The 25,820-nt window shown below is 36.6% G+C and overlaps 1 protein-coding gene across 1 annotated transcript in view; it reads right to left on the reverse strand.

The window, feature by feature from the left end:
* Positions 1-2,705: 2,705 nt before the first annotated feature.
* The window catches only part of camta2 (calmodulin binding transcription activator 2), a 47,861-nt gene continuing 24,746 nt past the window's right edge, over positions 2,706-25,820 (reverse strand). The window contains exons 13-23 of the mRNA XM_084098389.1: positions 21,746-21,930; positions 20,467-20,545; positions 17,994-18,240; positions 16,184-16,479; positions 14,176-14,342; positions 12,393-12,603; positions 10,143-10,214; positions 8,053-8,073; positions 7,164-7,357; positions 5,972-6,046; positions 2,706-4,733 (exon numbers count right to left, since the gene is read on the reverse strand). Of these exons, the coding sequence (XP_083954515.1) occupies positions 4,679-4,733; positions 5,972-6,046; positions 7,164-7,357; positions 8,053-8,073; positions 10,143-10,214; positions 12,393-12,603; positions 14,176-14,342; positions 16,184-16,479; positions 17,994-18,240; positions 20,467-20,545; positions 21,746-21,930 (1,602 nt within the window). The 3' untranslated portion in view covers positions 2,706-4,678. The remainder of the gene's footprint in view (positions 4,734-5,971; positions 6,047-7,163; positions 7,358-8,052; positions 8,074-10,142; positions 10,215-12,392; positions 12,604-14,175; positions 14,343-16,183; positions 16,480-17,993; positions 18,241-20,466; positions 20,546-21,745; positions 21,931-25,820) is intronic.

Raw genomic sequence — 25,820 nt, forward strand, 5'->3', positions numbered from 1 at the left:
CTTAATAGGTTTGATCAATAATGCATTTACTAAATTATTCTGCTACTATTATGTCGAGCTTTCTCCATTTCAAGCACCTTCTGGAGTTTGCCATTGTTTGCCTCTGGTCTGTTCGCTGACAAACATACTGGAATTGACATGGAATTTCAGATTTTAGTATGGCAATGTCTTTCTGTAAAGCTCTGAAACAATGTACATTAGTTAGGCTCTATATTATGGAAGCTTGTGTCCGTCATGGAATAAAAATGTTTAAATTTTTTTAAAAGTTACTGTGATTTTATCTCACAATTTAAACTTTTTTCTTGCAATTCCGACTTTTAATTCTGGCTTTTTTCTCACAATTCTGACTTTTTTTCTTGCAATTCCGAGTTTAACTTGAAATACACTTTTTCCCCCCATAATTCCAAGTTTATAACTCACAACTCAGATTTCCCCCCCCAGAATTTCAAGTTTATAGCTCAAAAGTTTGACTTTCTTTCCTCAAAATTCTGACTTTTTTCTCACAATTCTGACTTTTCCCCCCAGAATTCCCAGTTTATAACTCACAATTCTTACTTTTTTCTCACAATTCTGAGTTTATAACTCACAATTCTGACTTTTTTTCTCACAATTCAGACTTTTCCCCCCGGAATTCCCAGTTTATAACTCACAATTCTTACTTTTTTCGCACAATTCTGAGTTTATAACTCAAAATTCTGACTTTTTTCTCACAATTCTGACTTTTTCCCCCAGAATTCCCAGTTTATAACTCACAATTCTTACTTTTTTCTCACAATTCCGAGTTTATAACTCACAATTCTGACTTTTTTTCTCACAATTCCAATTTATAACTCACAATTCTGACTTTTTTCTCACAATTCAGCTTTCCCCCCCCCCAGAATTCCGAGTTTATAACTCACAATTCTTACATTTTTCTCACAATTCCAAGTTTATAACTCACAATTCTGACTTTTTTTCTCACAATTCTTACTTTTTTCTCACAATTCCAAGTTTATAACTCACAATTCTGACTTTTTTTCTCACAATTCTGCTTTCATCCCCAAGAATTCCAAGTTTATAAACAATTCTGACTTTTTTTCTCACAATTCCAAGTTTATAGCTCACAACTCTTACTTTTTTCTCACAATTCCAAGTTTATAACTCACAATTCAGACTTTTTTTCTCACAATTCAGCTTTTTTTCCCCAAGAATTCCAAGTTTATAACTCACAATTCAGCTTTTTTCCCCCAGAATTCCAAGTTTATAAACAATTCTGACTTTTTTTCTCGTATAAACTTGCAATTCTAACTTTTCTCTCTCACAATACATTTTTTATTTTTCATTCTGTGACGGAAACAAGCTTCTATACTATATAAACTGACTTTGCAAACATAAGTTGCTAAATTAAACTAAATTTACATGTAATGTTATTAAATGAATCAAGTAAATCGGATTCTATTTTTTTGGTTCTTTTCATGCCTCGTTTTGTGAGTGTGTGTGTGAGTGTGTGTGTGAGAGAGAGAGTGTTTCCCACAGTGCGGTGCAGGAGTAAAGAGAGATTAGAGTGGGCGAGGGATCAGCAGAAGAATAGCAGCACGAGATCCTCTTCATCCATCCGTCGTTCCTGTGAGAGAAAGTGTGACGCTCTTCAGCTGAAGGACTCGCACTCGTCTCTGTTCAGACGCCTTTTGACTGTGTGATGTTACTTTTGCTGATCCGGTTTTAGAAAATAGATACAATGAAACAAAAAGATGCACTAAAATTTAAAGCCAAATTGTTGTGATTGTGTGTTCACTATCAGCACATGTTCAGAATGTTTTATTAATATTTGAAAGATTTTCTGTTTATTTATTTGTTATAAGAAGCCTTTTCTGTGTTATTTAAATATTTAGGATCACTTTTTTATTTTATTATATTTCATAATTTATTTGTTTATTCATCTTACATAATATATGCAAACTGTGATATGCCTACTATTTGTTATTTACATTTTTGGCCCATGTTTAATCTATGAAAATCTAACAATTGATAAGCTTAATTTTTGCTGTACATTCACTTTATATTGCAGTAATATATGAAAGATTCCCCTTTAATTTTTATAGCTAAACAGCTATTACAGACAAGTAAACAGTCAGTAAAAAATAAAAATAATAATTCTGATTAAGCAATCAAATGCAAATAACACTGCATATTCAATGTATAAATTAAATATAGATCAGTCAAGAGCAGTGAGTGATTTTTTTCTGTCTTTTGTTTTTTGTTTAACATTAAAAGCACAGATAGCGGCAGGAATATTAGGCTGCTGTTACTTTAAGACATAATGCACTGATCTATTTTTTACAGTCTATGGCACTGACATAATGCACTGATACACACATTTAGTCTTTCTTGACTGTTTACGTTCACTTAACCCAGAACCGACTATGTTTACTAAGATACTCGCAGAGACTGGCATTTGTTTTAGCATAATGTTGTGTGAATTTGTCTGTTCAAGCATGAATATTTAAATTGTCAAAGGCTTTGACTTTTATTACGATAAAGCACTGGCCCGTCAACTGTCCTGAGTGTTGTTCATATTTGTTCATGTTCATGCATTGTTAGAATTCATAAAAATGTTACCAAGTTTTACGTTAAATTTAGGCCCTGCCTGTCTGTAATCTGTCAAGAAATAACACAAATGCTTGTGTCCGAGTGTGAACTGAAAAAAAAAAACACACAAATGAAACTTGAATTTGAAGAATTTAATGAAATGTTACGAAACAGTAAAACAGTCTGAACAAATAAATGTCAGAATGAATTAACAGTAGAAATCAATTCAAACATGTCCATAAATCTATATTCATAAATAAACATCATCAGCATCAGCAGTACTAAAGGCCTGTGAGTGGAAATATTAACAAAAACAGGAACTCATGCAAACATAAACACCAGCAAGCAAAAAACATGCTGAAAAAATCTCATAGCGTAAATATAACCGTGCATATCAGCAATCAGTACAGAGAATAAATTAAACATTTTATCAGGCAGAAGCAAATATATTCATTCTTAAATATATTTTCACCAGTTCTTTATATTGTACAATATTTACAGAATAATGCATAAAAGTCTGAATCAAGACGGAGAACCAACCAGTTCTTCAATGACGCAGGTCTGTCGCAGTTAATTGAGTTAAAAACACCTCAAGGCACATTCAAAAATATCATTTTAATCCTGTTAAACGATGCCTATGCGTGTGTAACGTGTTTCACGCACACAACACGGGTCTGAGATCACGCATCCAATCAGAACCGAGAGTTCTCAGAAATTAAAATGGGGTTTGAAAAAAAATGCGTCAAAATAAAAGTCCTACGAAAGTCAATAAAAGCTTTGTCAGCAGTATCTGCGTTACCTCAGATAATAATTCAGAGGGATTCCTCAAACGGCACGTACAGTAATGCACGTTCTTATGGAAGATTGTTTCCACACCAGAATAAAAAATAAAAAGGTAATTGAGAGTTTTTATCTTGCAATTCAGACTTTATAACTAGCAATTTTCTTCCTCAAAATTGTGAGGTAAAAAGTCGCAATTACCTTTTTTTTTCCTTCTTTTTTTTTTTACAACTTTACATAGTTTCTGGAACATGCCATAATAGCTGTTGAATCTTGTGAATGTTACCAGATTAACAACGTGATTTTATCACTGGTTTCATTATTTACAACAATTTTTGCTTGGTTTTACAAATTGAGTTTTGAACAATTTGTTTTCGTGACAGCTGAAATTTATTTTATTTTCTGTACTATTATATTCATTATAATGAACATAAACATGTTTAACACAAACCGTTGGACTAGAATCAGGCATCTTCAGTGATCTATTTCTCGCGTTGTGAACATTCGCGCGATCGTTACGTTTCCGCCCTGTGTTACCATGACAACTACGATTTAAGACTTTGGATATCGCTATGAACTCAGCGTCGTTTTTATTCTGTGGTTCTCTGTTCTGAGGCGCAACATCGAGTGTTTATAAAATACATCTCCAAGAGATCAATAAATAAGTTTATATCCAACACAATCACCTCTGTGTTTATGAGCATATATATGAGCGTATATACTGTTCACATTTATATAGAGATCCATTAATACATAAAAAACATTCCAAAGATTCAGTAAAGCTTAATGTGAACTTTAGTGTTGCAGCAACAACTGGAAAGAAGCAACCGAAGAAAAACTCTGTCCTTCTACTATGGAAGCTTGTTTCCGCCATGGAATAAAAAAAAATTAAAAGTACTTGCGACTTTATATAATCATAAATAATAATAATAATAATAATCCCCCCCCCCCCAATATAATAATTATATATATATAATTTTTTTTATATATATATTTTGATATATATCAAAATTCAGAATTTTACAACTCGCAATTTTGAGTTGATATCTCACAATTTAACTTTTTTCGTCAAATTCACAATTGCAAGAAAAAAGTCTTAAGAGATAAAAAAAGTTGCGATTACTTTTTTTTATTACTTTTTATTCCGTGATGAAAACAAGCTTCCATACTCTACTGCTAATAATGCAGCTCAAACTTTCCATCTTTCCTCTCTGAATCAATCAAATCCGGCAGTAGTTTTGACAAGAGTGTGTGAGGCGAGTGACGGCAGGAGTGTATCTGAGCAAACGACTGTAAACACGACTGAAAGTGTGTGTGTGTGTGTGTGTGGTCAGGTGGTCAGTCCTCTGTGCTCCAGCTCTTTACTCTGTTTCAGCTCTTTAATCCTGCAAACACACAATTTCATTAAACAACTTCATTCTCATGTTTTTCATGATCTAAAAGCATAAGAAATAAACGGAGAAATCCTGCAAGTCTTTACTCAAACACATCTGGACGTGTCCTGAATTATTTACACTAAAAATATTGTTCAGATCAGATGTTAAATGTAATTTGATTAGATGTTAAACCTGAATATGATGTTTTCACCACAGAAATAATGTTTTTTCTTCATTTAGCAGTAAAATTTTTATTTAATTAGTCCTGTCACATCGATTAATCGAGATTAATCAGATTCGCATCTAACATAAAAAATTTGTATGTATATATATATATTATATATATTGTATTTAATATATATATATATATATATATATATATACACACACACACACACACTCATATGTATTTACAAACTTTTATGTTAGATGCAATTAATCACGATCAATCGTTTTGACGGGACTAAATGAAATATAAATAAAATATTTGAGAGATTGACCTAACTAGTAAAATGTATATTCATTGTATAAATGCCCATGGAATTTTACGATTATTTTTAATGCAGAATTTCATAATATGAATACAATATTTTAGAGCTTTTCCTAACTAGTAAAATGGATATACTCGTTTCAAAAAATGACCATGCCGTTTTAAGCTGTTATTAATTTCCATGACTTTTCCAGATTTACTACATTAGAAATAAGGATTGTTTTTTAATGCACAATTTATATAATATAAATAAAATATTTTAGAACTTGACTTGACTAGTAAAAATTGTATTTATTATAAAAATACCCAGGTCATTTTAGATTTTTATTAATTTTCAAGAATTTTCCATGTTCATGATTTACTGGATAAGAATTAAGGATAAGGCTTTTATTTTTTAAACTATTTTTAATTCACAATTTATATAATATCAATAAAATATTTTAGAGCTTGACCTATTGTAACTAGTAAAATGTAGATTTATTATATAAACGCCTAATATGGTGATTTTATTAATTTCCATGAAGTTATTAATGATTAACTGGATTAAGGATATTTTTTAACGTGCAATTTTATAATATAAATAAAATGAAATAAAACCAGAGGTTGAGAGGGTGAATTTAAACAAAAGAAATCTTGATTTGTATGTGTTTGAGCTTATTTTATTGCTTGTTTTGTCTTATTTGAGCTCATTTTGAGGCGATTGGTTGAGAACGACACATAAGTTCACATAAGCAGGAATGAAGAGACAGACGTGTACCTGTGTCTGCAGCGTCTGAGGAAACGCATGATCTTCCGCGCGGCCTGGTCCTGTTTCTTGGTCAGGAACGAGCCTCTGACACACAGAACGAGAGTTTGAGCGCCACACAGTCACTCATGAGTCGTGTAATGATGTGTAGTGTCCTGTAGGGGTGTAGCGGTACACGTGTTCGGTGCGAGGCTTTCGGTTCGGCACAAACCCAACCATCGTGATCAAGCGGCTTTAAGAGGCTTTAAGTGCACAGATCAGCAACATTCACCATGGCTTTACCGTAGTAACACTCACTGTAACCATGGAAGTGTGGCAGGAATAGTAAAATGCTTTCAAGTACGTGTACATCTTTTTCCAGCACTTCAAAACTCAAATATTATCATACTTAAGTGTATTTTTAATGTGATGACCAAAACATTATTTGTTCATTTTTCAAAGATTGCCCCAATTTATAAAGCTAAAAGTTTCACTTTTAAATCTTAAATTCATACTTATTTAAAAAAAAAATTTTTTGGACATTTCTATGGCATCTTTCTTTTTGCTGTATCGAAAACGTACCGAACCGTGCATTTTGTGAATCATTAAGGTCATCGCACACTGAGACCCAAATTCTCGTACGTTAAAAAATAAATACGACCTCACGTTGTGTCAATCATGTTCGATTTTCTGTGTTTTTCGCATCCGTATCGAGCTTTCTGAGAGGGGTTTTGACTACACTGCAAAACATGCTTTTCTTACTTATTATCTTTGTCTTGTTTCCAGTCCAAATATCTAAAAACTCTTAAATCAAGATGCATTTACTAGAGGAGTAAAATGACATAAGATATTATGTCTTTTTTTCTGAGGAAATAAATAAAAATGAAGTGAGTTGATGCTTAAAACAAGCTAAATGATCTGCCAATGGGGTCAGAAAAATAATATTGCTTTTTTTTAAATTAAGATTATTTTTCTTAATTCCCCTGGAAAACAGGACATAATATCTTATGTCATTTTACTCATCTAGTAAATGCATCTTGATTTAAGAATTTTTAGATATTTGGACTGGAAACAAGACAAAGATAATAAGTAAGAAAAGCATGTTTTGCAGTGAGTTCAGAGCCACCGAATGACGCATACGCAGATTTCGGAGTCAGTGTGTGAGGACTCAGTGTGTGAGGACCGCTACACCCCTAGTGTGCTGTAAAGATCTGCGGCGTCTCACTTGATCTTGCTGTTGAGGGTCCCGGGCCCCCGCGGCCCCTGCTTCACGCGCTCGTACTCTTTATAACTGCGGTAGTATTGCTGGATGAGGACGGCGGCGCGCCGAGACTGCTGGAACTTCTTCTGCTCGTAATAACTGCGAAACTTGCTCTGAATCAGTATGGCCGCCTGCGTCATCTTCTTATACAAGGCGTACTGGAGGAAGACAAACACACGTTACACACACACACACACACACACACTGCAAAACATGCTTTTCTTACTCAGTGTTTTTGTCTTGTTTCCAGTCCAAATATCTACAAATTCTTAAATCAAGATGCATTTACTAGAGGAGTGAAATGCTATAAGATATTATGTCCTGTTTTCCGGGGGAATTAATCAAAATGAAGTGAGTTGATGCTTAAAAAAAGCAAAATTATCTGCCAATGGGGTCAGAAAAATAATCTTAATTCAAACAGAAACAACTTTATTTTTCTCCTCATTGGCAGATCATTTTGCTTGTTTTAAACAAAAACTCACTTCATTTAGATTTATTTCTCCAGAAAACAAGACTTAATATCTTATATCATTTTACTACTTTAGTAAATGCATCTTCATTTAAGAAATGTTGAATATTTTGACTAGAAAAAAGACAAAAATACTAAGTAAGAAAAGCATGTTTTGCAGTGCAGGAGGACGACACAATAGTCATTTATTCAGCGCTTTTAACAATATAGACTGTTTTAAAGCAGCTTTACAGTGATAATAGGAGATCACGGTAACAGAGACTGATCTGGCTTTACAGCAGCTCTAGGATAAAGTTATTGTCCAGATAAATACACACACATAAACACACTGGACGGCAGAAGAGTGTGAGAATACAACAGTGAGTCGGTTTAGTCCGGCGTTACCTTCAGTGCTATCCATGTTAGCTAGCATGAAATATAAGCAGAAACAGGAGAGAAATCAGAGACACGACAGCAATATTAGTGTGTTAGCGAAGACACACACACACACACACACACTCAGTCACAGTTTGTTTCTTAACATCATCAAGTGTTTCTGGATAAAGTGTGTCGGTAAAAACTATGAAAGCTTGTTTCCAAAAAATATAAATAGGGTAACTGAAACTTTATCTCACAATTCAGACTTTTTTCTCAGAATTGCAAGAAAAAACTCACAATTTGCAAGAAAAAAGTCAGAATGGGGAGATAAAAAGTCAGAAGTGCAAGATGTAAACTCAGAATTATAAGAAAAAAAGTTGTATTTTTTATTTTGTGGCAGAAACGAAAAGTTCTTCTGGCAAGACGAATAGGGCGAAACGTTGAACTAATATATCTGCATACTTGCACAGTTCATTGATTACATTAAAAATTGCAAACAACTTTTCTATTACAAGTTTTCTGAAATGTTACGTTTAAATATGCAAATTATGCTTTGTCTATTTAAATATGCGCTAATTTGCATACATAAATCTGAACATTGATTAAAGCCAGATTCAAAATTCTTGTTTGATTTTGTTGACGTATTAGAGTTAAAAGTTTTTACTGAGGGGATTTTGGAGATCTTTTTTATCTCTTCATAAATCAGAAAATACTGTCAACAGACTGAAAAAAATAATTTTGAAATAAAATATTATATTATATTATTATATTATATAAATCAGACAGATGATATATGAACAAACCCCTCAGTAAAACCCTTCAGAATATAGAGAGGTGTGTGTACAGATGCTGAAGTGGAGGAACAAACTCATTTACCAATGGTTTGTCATGGTGTGTCTCGCCTTCAGTTGTAAAAATGCAGAAGGTTTTCTGTTAGGGTTCCAGTATTTACAGTCAAACCAAGAGTTATTCAGACTCCATATAATCATTTTTGATATATTTTTGCTAGCGGGTGCGCAGAGGTGGACAGTAACAAAGTACATTTACTTGAGTACTGTACTTAAGTACACTTTTTGAGTATCTGTACTTTACTTGAGTATTATTTTTTCTGGAAACTTTTTACTTTAACTTCACTACATTTGAAAGACAAATATCGTACTTTTTACTCCACTATAAGTCTGTCAAGGTCCTTGAGTAGAAAGTAACATCAGTCAGTGGATGATTTTGGTTGCAGGCGTTGCATTTTGGTTGGAAATGAAAGTCGGGTTGACGTCAGAACGCTGCATCTGATTGACATCAGAACCCGACGTCAGATTGACGTTGGATATTGATTGAAAATAAAAGTCGGGTTGACGTCAGAACCCGACTGATGTAACGTTGGAGATCAACGTCAATCTAACATTGGATTCTGACATAAACCTGATTTTCACTGTCAACGTTGGGTTTGGTTTTCTAAATGCGAATTTTGTCACTTTTTTGGCGCACACTAGCTTATAGATAACAGTAAGGCTAACATATTCATACTAAAAGCCAAAAAACTTTAAATAGGGCAATATTTGGTGGAACAGCCATTTGGGTGTCCGAAACCATTGTGGACGTTATTGAGTGACTTATTCAATCTCTCATTCAATCCCACGACTGGAACTGTGTTCTAGAAATAAATGTGATATTGATATGAGAGAAGGCAGGCATAGATTCAGAGGCATAAGGTACTGTAAGTATTACATTCAACAATGCAACAATAATAAAACAATGCATTGACATTTACTTTTTACTTTTGATACTTAAGTACTTTTAAAAACGAGTACTTCTGTACTTTTACTTAAGTAAAAATAGGTCTTTACAACCTTTACTTGTAATGGAGTAATATTTGACCAGTAGTATCTGTACTTTCACTCAAGTAAGGAAGTTGTGTACTTCGTCCACCTCTGCGGGTGCGGGACACTATAGTTCATGTGTTTAAGTGAGGATAGTAAGGTGTCTGAATACATTTTGGTTTGACTGTATAACTGCCTATAAAAACCGTTGTCTATGCAATGTCCCCATGTAGATAGCTGAGTAAACGTGTGTGTGTGTGTGTGTATGTGTGTGTGTGTGTGTGTGTGTGTGTTTTATACCTGTTTGTATTTGCGGTAACAGCGCTGTATCACAGCTGCGGCCATATCCTGCTGCTCCTTTAATCTGCGGCCCTAAACACCACAAACAACCGTTATTAAATCACACACACACACACTCTCAGTCAGTTGTTGTATGTGTGTGTGTGTATACCCTGTAGGGGTGCAACGGATCGCAGTTGGATCAAGCCTCACGGTTCGGCACGCATGTGATTCACAGATTAACTGCTAAATTTAACCATCATAGAGTGAAAGTTTATCATTTGGACGTGTTTTGTCTTGCCAATTTACACATTCAAACAGTTTTAACCCAAGCGTGCCGCACAAGCCCTGAAAAGTGAAGCCAAAACGTCTCGATCGCCCCCTGGTGACTGTATAGCTATTATGAGCTAGTATAGCTCATAAACCCAGTGTCTCGATCGCCCCCCAGTGGCTGGTCCCAGTATAGCTCATAAACCCAGCGTCTCGATCGCCCCCTGGTGGCTGGTCCTAGTATAGCTCATAAACCCAGTGTCTCGATCGCCCCCCAGTGGCTGGTCCCAGTATAGGTCATAAACCCAGTGTCTCGATCGCCCCCCGGTGGCTGGTCCCAGTATAGCTCATAAACCCAGTGTCTCGATCGCCCCCCGGTGGCTGGTCCCAGTATAGCTCATAAACCCAGTGTCTCGATCGCCCCCCGGTGGCTGGTCCCAGTATAGCTCATAAACCCAGTGTCTCGATCGCCCCCCGGTGGCTGGTCCCAGTATAGCTCATAAACCCAGTGTCTCGATCGCCCCCCGGTGGCTGGTCCCAGTATAGCTCATAAACCCAGCGTCTCGATCGCCCCCCGGTGGCTGGTCCTAGTATAGCTCATAAACCCAGAGTCTCGATCGCCCCCCCGGTGGCTGGTCCCAGTATAGCTCATAAACCCAGTGTCTCGATCGCCCCCCGGTGGCTGGTCCCAGTATAGCTCATAAACCCAGCGTCTCGATCGCCCCCCGGTGGCTGGTCCCAGTATAGGTCATAAACCCAGTGTCTTGATCACCCCCCGGTGGCTGGTCCCAGTATAGGTCATAAGCCTATACTGTGTTATTCAACGGGACTTGAGACCAACTAAACAATTTAATTACACTTTGTGGTAGATTTTTAATAGATAAAATAGTAAACTATATATCAAACTAACCATGTTTCTAACATCTAACGTTACTTCTCTTTTCAGGCCTAACATGATAACACTTTGAAACACAATGTACTAAAACGTTCTGTCCTGTGTTTTTGTATGTTGTATTTTTGCCATACCCCTTTGACTTTGGTTTTGTGAGTGTATAAATAACAAGTTTGGGAATTGAAACTAGACAGATGACTAAATTTGAACCTTGTGATTAACAATGAAGTAATCATTAAAAGAAAGTCTGCTTTACCTGGTAACAGAAGGGTTTTTCTATGAAAACCAATCAAATTGTGGGGAAATTATGTAATGCAGTATGACATTTTTCCTTATTCTATAAAAACTGTTGTATTATTTTAGTTAGTGGGTTTCTCAATTTGTCAGAGATCCTCCGGCCTTGCTTCTTCTTGGGGGAGATTCTCTGAGAACTGCTCGAGAGATCCTCCGGCCGTGATTAAAGCATTTAAAGGACATTTGCTAAAGTCTGTTTGTCAATTATTCCTGCGCAGGAAGAAAGCTAGTTAGGGAAGCAAGTTAGTTAGGTAGACTATATATTAAGCGTCGATTGGAGACGTTAGGGAACGTCGATTGGAGACGACCCAGGTAGACTTAGGTCAGATGAGATAGGACTTAGTTAGGTTTAGGGAAAAATCTACGACAACTTCAAATATCTTTTTTCCGAAGGTGGTTTCTGTCATTTACTGTAGTTTTTATCACGCTGATGTAAATTCAATGCCACCTCTCAATCCTGCATTGCTGGTTTTGCCAGTGGCGTTCCCCCCCCCCCCCCCCCCCCCCCTCCCCTCCCCTCCCCCTTCCCCTTCACCCTACTACGAGTTATTTTACCATAGAAATTATTTCGAAGCTGTTATATTAAGGTAAAAATCTTGCATAGTGTGCCTTTAAAGTGAAAAGGTGATCAGGTCCGAGGCTTTGGAATAGTCTGCCTCTTGAACTAAGAGAGATCACTTCTTTAAATGTATTTATAACTCGTGTTAAAAATGATTTCTTGACTTTGGCTTTTGAGAGGTTGGGCTAGTATCTGTATCAGCAAGTTATCTGAGTGTTTGATTTTGTGCTGCTGTAAGTAAGTAAGTGAGTAGTACCTTGTATCTGCGGAAGGCATTCTGGATGACGCGCGCCGCCTCGTAAAGCTCTCTCTGCTCCGTGTCCGTCAGCGTCAGCAGGGCGAAGTCTCTCTCCATCCTCCCATTGGCTGAGGCGTTCAGAAACTCCGCCCACGCCACACTGCTCGGGGGGCGGAGCCTCTGCAGCGCCAGATCACTGAGGAGGGAGGGGGGCGTGGGGCACAGGTTCCTACACACACACACACACACACACACACACACACACACATTCAAATGTAAGGAACAGAGGAATGTCAAACTAGAAAGTGAAAATTAGCATAATTTGCAAGTGCAGGTAATCTCACATTAACATGTCAAGAACATGTTTGGGTCACATTTGATCCTGAAATCACATCAAAAAATTATATTGTATATATTCTGATTTATTTATTCATTTTTATTAATTATATTATATAATTATAATTATTACATTATATCACATTCTGGTTTTAATTTAAAAAAAAGTCAAGTGTGTCTTTTTGTCATTTGTAATGATATGAATCATCATCTTATGCAGAATATTTAATTATATAATTGATATAATTATATTATATAATTATAATTATTACATTAATTATATCGATTAATTTATACTGATTTTAATTTAAAAAGTCAAGTGTGTTATTTGTCATTTTGAGAATCTTTATATAATTATAATTAACCCATTTAATATATTAATTATATCTATTAATTACATTGGTTAATTCATACTGATCTTAAAAAAAAAGTCAGGTGTGTCATTTGTAGTTATGTGAATCATCTTATGCAGAATGTTTAATTATATAATACAGTAATTATATTTGTTAAATATATTGCTTAATTTATGCTGATTTTAATTAAAAAATGGTGTCATAAATGACAATTAATATGTAATTTATAATTATGTGAATCACCATCTTATGGAGAATGTCTTTATATAATTATAATTAATATTTATTATATTGATTAATTTATGCTGATTTGCTGCTCAAGAAACATTTCTGATTATTACCAATGTTGAAAACTTCATATTTTCGTGGAAACAGTGATACATTTTGTTCAGGCTTCTTTGGTTAATAGAAAGTTCAAAAGAACAGCGTTTATTTAAAATATTAATCTTTTAGAACATCATAAGTGTCACTTATGATCAATTTAATGCGTCCTTTATAAATAAAAGTATGAATTTATGGCAACACTTTACAATAAGGTCTCATTTGTTAACGCATTAACTAACCTTTATTTAATTAATTAATTAAATAATTTAAATTAATTAATCAATTAACGCATTAACTAACTTATAATTAATTATTTTTATTAATTAATTATTTTTATTATTAATTAATGCATTAACTAACATTAAGCAATATATTTTTACAGCATTTATGAACCGTTGTTAATGTTGGTTAATAAAAATGTTCTTGTTCGTGTGTGTTCACAGTGCATTGACTAATGTTAACAGATGATCATTTGATCTTAATAATGTATTAGTAAATGTTGAGATTAACATTAACAAAGATGAATAAATGCTGTAGAAGTATTGTTCATTCTTAGTTCACGTTAACAAATGAAACCACATAGTAAAGTGTTACTAAACTGATTAAAAACACATTTTGGATGGTAATGTAGAGGTGAATGTTCTTTGTGTCTATTGGTACATTCAAGTCATCTCGTATAGATCGTATTTACGAGTTGAGCGCACATGAACGCCTCCACAATGTCGAAAAACACGACTTCACACCTCGTAAATGCAAACTTCCCAGAGGATTAAAGGCTCGATACGTACCGGTCCACGGTGTCGAGGTATGTGGCGAGCCACGGCATGGGGTCGTGATTGACAGGATTGTCCCGCCTCTCTCTGAGCGGAGACTCCGCCTCCCGGTTAAACTCCTCCTGTTTGATTCGCTCAGGTGTGGCCTCGATGATCTGCTCAGCCAGAGTTGCCATGTCAACCTAACAGTGAAACATCGCAAAAAACACCATGACAACAAGTCTCAGTAACTGTGTGAGGAGGCGGAGACTTTAAAGGGATAGTTCACCCAAAAATGATAATTAGCCCATGATTTACTCCCCCTCAAGTCATCCTTTGAAAGAGTAACACTTGACCCGATGCACAACGTAATGACAAACGCAGAAGTGCAGAGGAAAGAGCGAAACAAAACTCCAGTCACGAATTAAAGTCTAAAACTACCATTTTTAAAGAGAAATGTGGGAGGAGCTTGAGTTTGTTTGTTTGAACCGCGAAAGGTGTCAAAACTTACGCTACTCCTACATCATACATCGTCAAGTGTTACTCTTTTGCGTAAGTCGACTTGCGTAGGCTAGAAGCTAGTTATTTTAGTCGATAAAGTTTTAAATATTGATATTTTTCTTACACAAACGCATCGTTTCACTTCAGAAGGCCTTTATTAACCCCCCAGAGCAGTGTGGAGCACTTTAATGACGGACAGATGCACTTTTATGATGGACAGATGCACTTTTATGATGGACAGAAGCACTTTTATGATGGACAGATGCACTTTTATGATGGATAGATGCACTTTTATGATGGATAGATGCACTTTTATGATGGATAGAAGCACTTTAATGATGGACAGATGCACTTTTATGATGGACAGAAGCACTTTAATGATGGATAGAAGCACTTTTATGATGGATAGATGCACTTTTATGATGGATAGATGCACTTTTATGATGATAGATGCACTTTTATGATGGACAGAAGCACTTTTATGATGGATAGAAGCACTTTTATGATGGATAGATGCACTTTTATGATGGATAGATGCACTTTTATGATGATAGATGCACTTTTATGATGATAGATGCACTTTAATGATGGATAGATGCACTTTAATGATGGATAGATGCACTTTAATGATGATAGATGCACTTTTATGATGGACAGAAGCACTTTTATGATGGACAGATGCACTTTTATGATGGATAGATGCACTTTTATGATGATAGATGCACTTTTATGATGGACAGAAGCACTTTTATGATGGACAGATGCACTTTTATGATGGATAGATGCACTTTTATGATGGATAGAAGCACTTTTATGATGAATAGATGCACTTTAATGATGGATAGATGCACTTTAATGATGGACAGATGCACTTTTATGATGGATAGATGCACTTTTATGATGGATAGAAGCACTTTTATGATGAATAGATGCACTTTAATGATGGATAGATGCACTTTAATGATGATAGATGCACTTTTATGATGGACAGAAGCACTTTTATGATGGACAGAAGCACTTTTATGATGGATAGATGCACTTTTATGATGATAGATGCACTTTTATGATGGACAGAAGCACTTTTATGATGGACAGATGCACTTTTATGATGGATAGATGCACTTTTATGATGGATAGAAGCACTTTTATGATGAATAGATGCACTTTAATGATGGATAGATGCACTTTAATGATGGACAGATGCACTTTTATGATGGATAGAAGCACTTTTATGATGGATAGAAGCACTTTTATGATGGATAGATGCACTTTTATGATGGATAGATGCACTTTTATGATGGATAGATGCACTTTTATGATGGATGCACTTTTATGGACTTCAAAACAGAAACAGCCACTCACTGCCATTATAAAGCTTGGAAGTGCCAGGACATTTTTTAATATAACTCTGATTGTATTCATCTGAAAGAAGAATGTCATATACACCTTGGATGGCTTGAGGGAGAGTAAATCATAGGCTAATTAAAATTTTTGGGTGAACTATCCCTTTAATTCTTTTGTCCAATCAAAATAAATGACTCACCTGTAAGACCTCGTCAGACAGGTAATCCTCGTTCTCGGCGTTCTCGCTGTAGTCGAGCAGCTCGTGGGCGAGCTCGGAGTGAAGCGTCAGGGACGCCGGAGCCGAGGGACTCGTGGCCTCACAGTCCATCAGGAAGAGCGAGTCTGAGGAGCCGGTGGGGGGCGGAGCCGAGAACGGGGAGGAGGGGGAGGAGGCGGAGTCTATGGGGTCAGGCAGCGAACCACTGGAGTAGGCGGAGCTGGGGGAGGGGGAGGGGGGGTCACTGGGGGAGGGGACACTGCTGGACGAGCTCAGACCTGAGAGAGAGTGAGAGAGAGAGAGAGAGAGAGAGAGAGAGAGAGAGAGAGAGAGAGAGAGAGAGAGAGAGAGAGAGAGAGAGAGAGAGAGAGAGAGAGAGAATATTTTAATAAATTGTAATGAATATCAATGTATACAATAAACTTTTTGCAGAAAAAAATATATATATGTATATATGTATATGTATATATAAAATAATATTTCAATAAATTGTAAGAAATATCAATTTATACTGTAAACTTCCATTGTGCAGGGAAATAAATTATGTGTATATATATATATATATAGGTAAAGGAATTGTTGTTTGAGTTTTATGAATTCCTATAATTATCACATTTTTGGATTACAAATTTGTATTAATTCATAAAACAGAGAACGCAGAATAATTAAATACAACACAGAATTTGGGGGAGAAAATAGAACCTTATAATTGTTAAATAAATAAATAATAATAATATAAGTTTTAAGAACTTGATTAGACCTGCTTTTTGAATGTAAAAAATAATTGTAATTTTGTTTGATTGAATTAAATCAATAAATTCTGAAAAAACAAACAAACAGAAAGCACAGAATTTATAAAAACAAATAAAAATGATTTCATAGGGCCTTATTATTATTTACATTTTAATAAAATGTTAAATTGTCAACGTTTTATGAATTTGATCAGACATGTTTTTAAATACAAAAATGTTATTGTAATTTTGTTAAATTTAATTAAAACTGAATTAAGAATTAAAAATAAAACAGAAATTGGAAGAAAAAAAACATTTCACAGGGCTGTATATTTGTTAACATTTAAATAAAATATTTAATATAAGCATAAAGAATTTGATTAGACATGCTTTGTAAATATAACAAATAATTTAAATTTTGTTCAGTACAAATATTTTAATACTTAAATATTTAAAACGGAATTCAGAAAAATAAAACAAAGCATGGAATTAGGAAAAACATTAAACAGATTTCATAGGGCCTTATTATTAATAATATTTTATCAAAATATAACATTTTCAACATTTTATGAATTTGATTAGACATGATTTTTAAATAATAAAAATGTAAATGTAATTATGTTTAATTTAATTAAAATAGAATTCAGACAAAGACTTTATTTTAGTGTCTGTTACGTTACATGTACTTATCATAGTAAATTATATAACAGTAAATTAATAACCAATAATAACAAATAACAGTAAATTATGCATAATTACATGCAACTAACCCTCAACCAAACCCTAATCCTACCCTAAGCCTATATTAAGTATATGTAGTTAATTAATATTACTCAGTAATTAAATATATAATTACACTGTAACAATGACACCTTAAAATAAAGTGTAATCAAAAATGTTAATAATAATAAAAAATCTTATTTCATAGGGCCTTATTATTATTGTTAACATTTTAATCTATTATTAAATTGTAAATATTTCATGAACTTGTTGACACATGCTTTTTGAACATAAAAACATGACGCAGTCCCAGCCCATGTAAAGCACACGTGTGTGGTTACCCGTGTCGGGGCTGCTGGACAGTGGAGACCGGGGCCGGTACGGAGGCGAGGCTGTGTCAGGTGTGTGTTCTTGCGTCTGAGAGTGTGTGTGTAACTCCTCCAGACAGCGCGCCAGGCGTGTGTGTCCTCGAGAATGAGCCACAGCGAGAGGAAGACGACCCAGAGAGTCGGGGATTCCCAAAGCAGCGCTACTCCAGCGGTACAGCAACACCGCAGCTGTCTGATGACCCAGAGCACACGCCCACATCTGCACACACACACACACATCCAAAATATCCAATTTTTTTTTTTTAAGAAATGATACTCTAAATAAGAAAGCAATCTTCCAGTAGGTGGCGGTAAACTTCTAAATGAGTGAGCCATTAGCCCTATTCGGACGGGACTAGTCAGAGAATGTCTAATAAGGGGAGAACTTCCACTCTCAGTGAACTTCCGGCTTCTGAACTGGTTGCAGTTCCACTCTGGCTCCACATGAGGGCGCTCACAGGACGAGTGCAGTTCCACTCTGGCTCCACATGAGGGCGCTCACAGGACGAGTGCAGTTCCACTCTGGCTCCACATGAGGGCGCTCACAGGACGAGTGCAGTTCCACTCTGGCTCCACATGAGGGCGCTCACAGGACGAGTGCAGTTCCACTCTGGCTCCACATGAGGGCGCTCACAGGACGAGTGCAGTTCCACTCTGGCTCCACATGAGGGCGCTCACAGGACGAGTGCAGTTCCACTCTGGCTCCACATGAGGGTGCTCACAGGACGAGTGCAGAATGAATGGAGGTCTATGGCGCTATACCCCTCAAAATCCACTTTTCTCAGGATATAGTTTTTTTGTCTAGTAATTTGAATGTTGTATTCGAAAGGAGATGCAAAGAAATTACACATTGCTGGGTGTTAGATTTTTTAGAGTCACTTATTTGCTTTAAAAAGTCTTTTAAAATGTCAATGACGTCATACACATCGTACGACCAGAGATACTGCTTTACGGCAATCCTTCAGTCGCTTTGGTGCTTTCGCGCTCTCTTTTTTTCTCTCGAAGCATCAACAACACAGCTGACACTTTAAAAGACCATGCCGAAAATACACACACACGATGCCATCAAGTGGTATCTCTGGTCGTAATCAGTCCTTCACTGACCAATCAGCGTTCATTAGCAGAATGCTAGCGTGTTATGGGCAACAACAACTCAACCAGTAAGAAATCTAAGGACATAAGTACTCGTTCATTCAACTTTCGACCTATAACCCATGTTGAACTTGCAAAACCTACAATCAAATCTGAGATTTCTCAACGGCAATCGGGTGAAAGAGACACATTTAGCCGTCTAGCCCCATAGACTCCCATTCATTCTGCACTCATGGGCGATCGCCCCCAGTGGAGCTCGGTGGAACTACAACCACAATTCGGTACAATAGGACTTAATAGGGAGTGGCCAGGCTCTCCGTAGACGGGCTCTGGGACTAGTGTGACATGGAGAGGTGAGGTAAAGTCATTATCACCAGAGCTTCTCTGTGATTTTAGTCCTGTCCGAATGTGCATCTCAGTGATCATGACAGACAATGTCAGTAAAGATTACGGCGACTTTTACCTTCAGTAAAAAGGTCCGAAAAAATGACCTCAGGTAATATTGATCCCGTGCGAATAGACCCGCTGTAAATATGTACGTAAATATTTCATCATTTCCTGTTTAAAAGTAGTTTTCGGTATGAAGTAAGTATGGAGACGCTTGATAAAGCATCAGTTGCGTTCTAGTCGCTGGAACGAGTCTGTGGCAAAACTCAAGTGTTTCACACACACCATCAGATCAGAAAGAAGATCGACAGCACTTGTTAGAGGCACGAAACAACTTTTAGTGTTAGATAAGTGCCTATTACCAACACAATCCAATCAAGTTAATTAATACATCGTTCGACCGGACATAACTGTTTTATATATATAAATATAGGTTATGTGTGTTTGCACACATGATATCAGGAAGCAGCGTAACACACACATGACGACAGGAGTGACGGCGGTGTGTAAATCGAGTTACTCTCACACTTCTGCTGGTTTACTGAGATCTCTTATCCCGTGCGAATTGGCCATTAATAGTACAGACGTCCTGTGGTAAAATTACACTCCATCTACCCTGGTAAAGTTAATCCCGTCCGAACAGGGCTTATGAGTCATTCACTCATTCGATTCGTTCAAATGGCTGATTCATCAGGAATGAAGTAAATAGGTGTGTTCGACTTGAAGTGTTTGACATCAAAGTATCATGAGAGCGATTCGAAAGCATACGGAGCCGTCTGCACACACACACACACACACACACACACACACTCACTCACACACACACTCACACACATCTGCTCTCGTGGCACTTTGATGTCATACGTATGTTAAATTATTATTTTAGCTTGTTGATTAAATTAAGGTGTTAAATCGACAGCCCTATAGTATTAATATATATATTTATGTGTGCATGTGTGTGACGTACCAGAGGTGTGCAGGAGAAATGATCAACGTTTAGAGGATCCACTTCCTGTTCCAGATCCAAACTGTTCGCACTGATACTCCTGATACACACACACACACACACACACACACACACACACACAAACAAACACCATTAAACACACAAAAGCCTTTTTAAACATCAAGATTGCAGATGAAACGTCTGAGTGTCACGGTTTCAGTTCTTCATCATGTTTAATCATGTTCATCTGTTTCTGAAATCCTGCAGTGTGACGACATGAATATATGAAGATGCAAATAAATCTGCTTATAACTTTACAATAAGGTTCATTTGTTTAGCATGAACTAACAATGAAAAATACTTCTACAGCATTTGTTAATATCAGTCAATGTTAATTTCTCCATTTACTTTAGTGATGCACGATATGTCGCCACCATATCAGTATCGGCCGATATATGTTATATGATATATGTTAATAAAGACATTAATAAAGACTGCTTTAAAAAATATATTGCTCATAGATATTTAATGCACTAACTCATGTTAACAAATGAGACCTTACTGTAAGATGTTACCATGATTGTGTGTGTGTGTGTGTGTGTTACCTCAAGTGTATGAGTGTGTGTATGAGCTGTGTGTATCCCTGAGCAGCGGCGAGGTGCAGTAACGTCAATCCTCGGTGTCTGACGGAGTGTGTGTGTGTGTGTGTTACCTCCAGCGTATGAGTGTGTGTATGAGCTGTGTGTATCCCTGAGCAGCGGCGAGGTGCAGTAACGTCAATCCTCGGTGTCTGACGGAGTGTGTGTGTGTGTGTGTGTGTGTGTGTGTGTGTGTGTATGTGTTTGTGTTACCTCCAGCGTATGAGTGTGTGTATGAGCTGTGTGTATCCCTGAGCGGCGGCGAGGTGCAGTAACGTCAATCCTCGGTGTCTGACAGAGTGTGTGTGTGTGTGTGTGTGTGTGTGTGTGTGTGTGTGTGTGTGTGTGTGTGAGTGTGTGTGTGTGTGTGTGTGTGTTACCTCCAGCGTATGAGTGTGTGTATGAGCTGTGTGTATCCCTGAGCAGCGGCGAGGTGCAGTAACGTCAATCCTCGGTGTCTGACGGAGTGTGTGAGTGAGTGTGTGTGTGTGTGTGTGTGTGTGTGAGTGTGTGTGTTACCTCCAGCGTATGAGTGTGTGTATGAGCTGTGTGTATCCCTGAGCGGCGGCGAGGTGCAGTAACGTCAATCCTCGGTGTCTGACAGAGTGTGTGTGTGTGTGTGTGTGTGTGTGTGTGTGTGTGTGTGTGAGTGTGTGTGTTACCTCCAGCGTATGAGTGTGTGTATGAGCTGTGTGTATCCCTGAGCGGCGGCGAGGTGCAGTAACGTCAATCCTCGGTGTCTGACGGAGTGTGTGAGTGTTTCCGTCTCTCCGTCTCGTCCCCACCGACCGCTGGCCATCATCCGCTCACACACGGCTACGATCCTGCGCTCAAACCACACCCCCGACTGACACACACACACACACACACACAGAGATACATCCTCATTAGCACATTTACACTACTTTTCTCAGAGTTCACAGGTTTCTATCAGTCACCAGAAGAACAAAGTCGTGTTTGCTAGTTGATATCCTGATCTAATGACACTTCACAGGAAACACTTCAGCTTCACGTCACTGGGACGGACGTGTGTGAGATTCATCGAACCAAAACTGAGAATTTGATTCAGACTGGATTCAAGTTAGATTTGATTCACTCAGTTTGATTCACTGAATCAGATCCACCAGTGATTCTGAAGCTGGTTTCAAACTGAATCTTACACTTGCATGTAACACTGATACTGGGATCAGCAAGGGGGAAGAAAGAGGGAAAAATCACTTTAAAAAAACAAAAAAACAATACTTGATTTATTCATAATTATATAATTTAATATAAATAAATAAAATATGTAATAAAATACAGTAAATAAATAATTACATAAATAGATATAAACATTAAACTTTTCTCTCACCAAAATGTTTATAAAAATAAATACATAAAGAATATTCATGTTCAGTGTATTTGTTTCTTAAATATAAAAATAAGCAATTTTCCCTATAAATACATACAAAATATTTATTTAAACAAATTAAAGTGTAACTTTTCAACCCACTTCGTTTTGTTAAAAATGTCGGTCGTATATGTAAATGAACAATGTTCACTCGTTCTCCGTGTTTCCTGGACAGAGAAAATCACTTTATTCGCCAGCAAAAGTCGGCCGGATGACGCAAAACTTTTGACAGCTCGTGAAAACTGCAGATTCTTTGAGTTTTTCCCCACGTTTGGCCTCACACACACAGTGCTTGTGGTCAACATCTCAGAATGGATGAACACAAAACACAGGGATTTATGAATCTTTACAGCCTTTATCCACTGGATCCTTCACTAGACACCAGAGTAACTCACTCCCGCTAAACGGGAACTCTTGAACTCCTGCAGCCGGGAACAATACAAGTCAACGCCGACTTGAAGTTCGCTAAGAAGTGTTTCCTACTAAAGCAAGGCAGTTTTTGACTCTGGTGAGCGAATCCAGAGCAGACTGGTGGGAGTGGCCTTGATGACAACATGCCCAGTGCATTATGGGTGGATTTTAATGATGAGACTTTTGTTTTTGTAATCAGACTCTCAAAAATCATATACAAATTTGGATTTAGGTTTATCGGCCAATATATCGGTTATCAGCTTTCAAATATAAAGAATTATCGGTTATCGGTATCGGGCAAAATGTTCATATCGGTGCATCACTAATTTACTAATACATTTTTATGTAAGGTTGTATTTGTTAACAGTTAATGCACTGTGAAGTAATTATATATTTTTTACATTAATAAAGACTGCTTTAAAAAATATAGAAAGAAAGAAAGCTCTCATAGAAAGCTAATGCACTAACTCATGTTAACAAATGAGACCTTGTTGTAAGATGTTACCATGATTATGTGTGTGTGTGTGTGTGTGTGTGTGTGTGTGTGTGTGTGTGTGTGTGTGTTACCTCCAGCGTATGAGTGTGTGTATGAGCTGTGTGTATCCCTGAGCGGCAGCGAGGTGCAGTAACGTCAATCCTCAGTGTCTGACGGAGTGTGTGTGTGTGTGTGTGTGTGTGTTACCTCCAGCGTATGAGTGTGTGTATGAGCTGTGTGTATCCCTGAGCGGCGGCGAGGTGCAGTAACGTCAATCCTCGGTGTCTGACTGAGTGTGTGTGAGTGTGTGTGTGTGTGTGTGTACTTGTACAACTATCTTTGTGAGGACCAGTTTGACTAGCCCTTTTGGCAAAAGAGGAGACAATAGCCTTTTCCCTCTGTTTTCTCTAGTCAGGTAGCACTAATTAAAAATTGCCTTTCTACTGTATAGGCTGCCAACTTTTATTGAAAGCTCAAGTGGTGAAGTACCACTTTAAGCTCATTTTAACTTTACGTGTATTTATTTTTGCAATTTTTAAACGTAGGCTCACTATTGGCCAGCATCACACACATGACCAGCGTCGGCCAATAGCGAGCCTACGTTCTGATGTATGCTCTACGTTCAAATGAAACAATTTGAATGAAATTCACTGAATATCGCACAACAAAAAGATGCTCAAAGCAAAGCAGGGACTCTGTTGTTTCATTCAAACAAATCGTTATGCAATAAAAAGCGACAAAAACAGTGATTTAGGGCTGCGCAATATATCGAAATATCGTAAATGTATATATCGTGATATGCATATCGCAATCGCATATCGCACACAAAGAGAAAATCACTCACTGCTCTCGGCTGAATAACTTCTGTAGCTTTAATAAGAATCAGGATATATTTAATTAATACAGTGAAAACCAAGCAGTGTTTTATTTTTACGTTTGATTATTCAGTTTCTTTTGATTAATAACCCTAATGTAGGATAACCTGAACCCCGAGGTTTACACTGATGTTCAGTTCATGTTTTCTCGTCACAAAAAGAATGTGAAACACGTATGTAGGTCATATAATAGATAATTTAAGTTTATTTTACACACTTTAAGCATCATCGTATCGCATATCGCATTTTTCTTCAATATCGTGCAGCCGTAATAAAACAGTGATTTAACATTAACCGAATGGAAAACTATCTCTGAAATATGTGTAGATTAACCGGTTGCTAAATTGATTTCCATATGAATCCATTAAGAATGATCGCGATTCTTTAGTTGGCTAGACTGGTTCAGATAGAATGAATCAGAATGAATGCAGACTTGGTTAGGATGAGGGTCGTAACATGACTACTTTTAGTTAGTTACCCCTCGACACACACACACACACACACACACACACCCTCCCTCAGTTTTTTCCCTCCTCTCGGTCTATCCTCGTGCTGTATTGACGTAAGAGTGGAAAAGCTAAAAATGAATGACATGAATCAGCCAAATGATTCTTACAAACAGAAACGAGGCTTTAACATCAACACTGCAAAACATGATCTTCTTACTCAGTGTTTTTGTCTTGTTTCCAGTCCAAATATCAAACATTTCTTAAATCAAGATGCATTTACTAAAGTAGTAAAATGAAGTGAGTTTTTGCTTAAAAAAAGCAAATTATCTGCCAATGGGGAGAAAAATAATGTTGTTTCTGTTTGAATTAAGATTATTTTTCTGACCCCATTGGCAGATCATTTTGCTTGTTTTCCGTAAAACAGGACATAATATCTTATGTCATTTTACTCGTCTAGTAAATACATCTTGATTTAAGAATTTTTAGATATTTGGACTGGAAACAAGACAAAAATACTGAGTAAGAAAAGCATTTTTTGCAGTAAAAACTATCAGCATTAAACCTGAAAACTAGTTCAATAACTACAGGACTTCTATTAGACTATGAGAATCAGATGTGGAAAACCTGAACTCTAATGTGTGTGTGTGTGTGTGTGTGTGTGTGTGTGTGTGTGTGACGCACCAACATGGAAAAAGCGCTATTAATACTTGCATTCTGAAGTGATGTCATGTGCAAAGTTGACATTCCCGCGCTCACCCTGATAACACGCGTTCATAAATCCAGCGCTCATCAACACACCAGTGTTATTTTAGTATCACTGAGATGGTTTTATAGCTTTATATTCATATTTTAATGCACTCTGCGTTTCTCCTCTTCTCTAACTTGCTTCATAAACCAAAAATGTTTTTCATAATTGATGACTTTTGCAACATCAACACTGTTACTGAAATGAATTGAATCAAATTGAACCAAATTTCATTAGTTTCATAATTGATCAATTTTAAAACATCAACACTGTTATTGAACCGAATTGAACTAAACTGAAATTAATAATAATCATTAAAACGGTCCAATCCACTGACAGGTTCTTTAAACATCACACTGCAAAAAAAATTATGTTCTTTCTCAGTATTGTTG

Source organism: Abramis brama (genome assembly GCF_963993115.1).
Source record: "Abramis brama genome assembly, chromosome: 22".
Lineage (NCBI taxonomy): Eukaryota > Metazoa > Chordata > Actinopteri > Cypriniformes > Leuciscidae > Abramis > Abramis brama.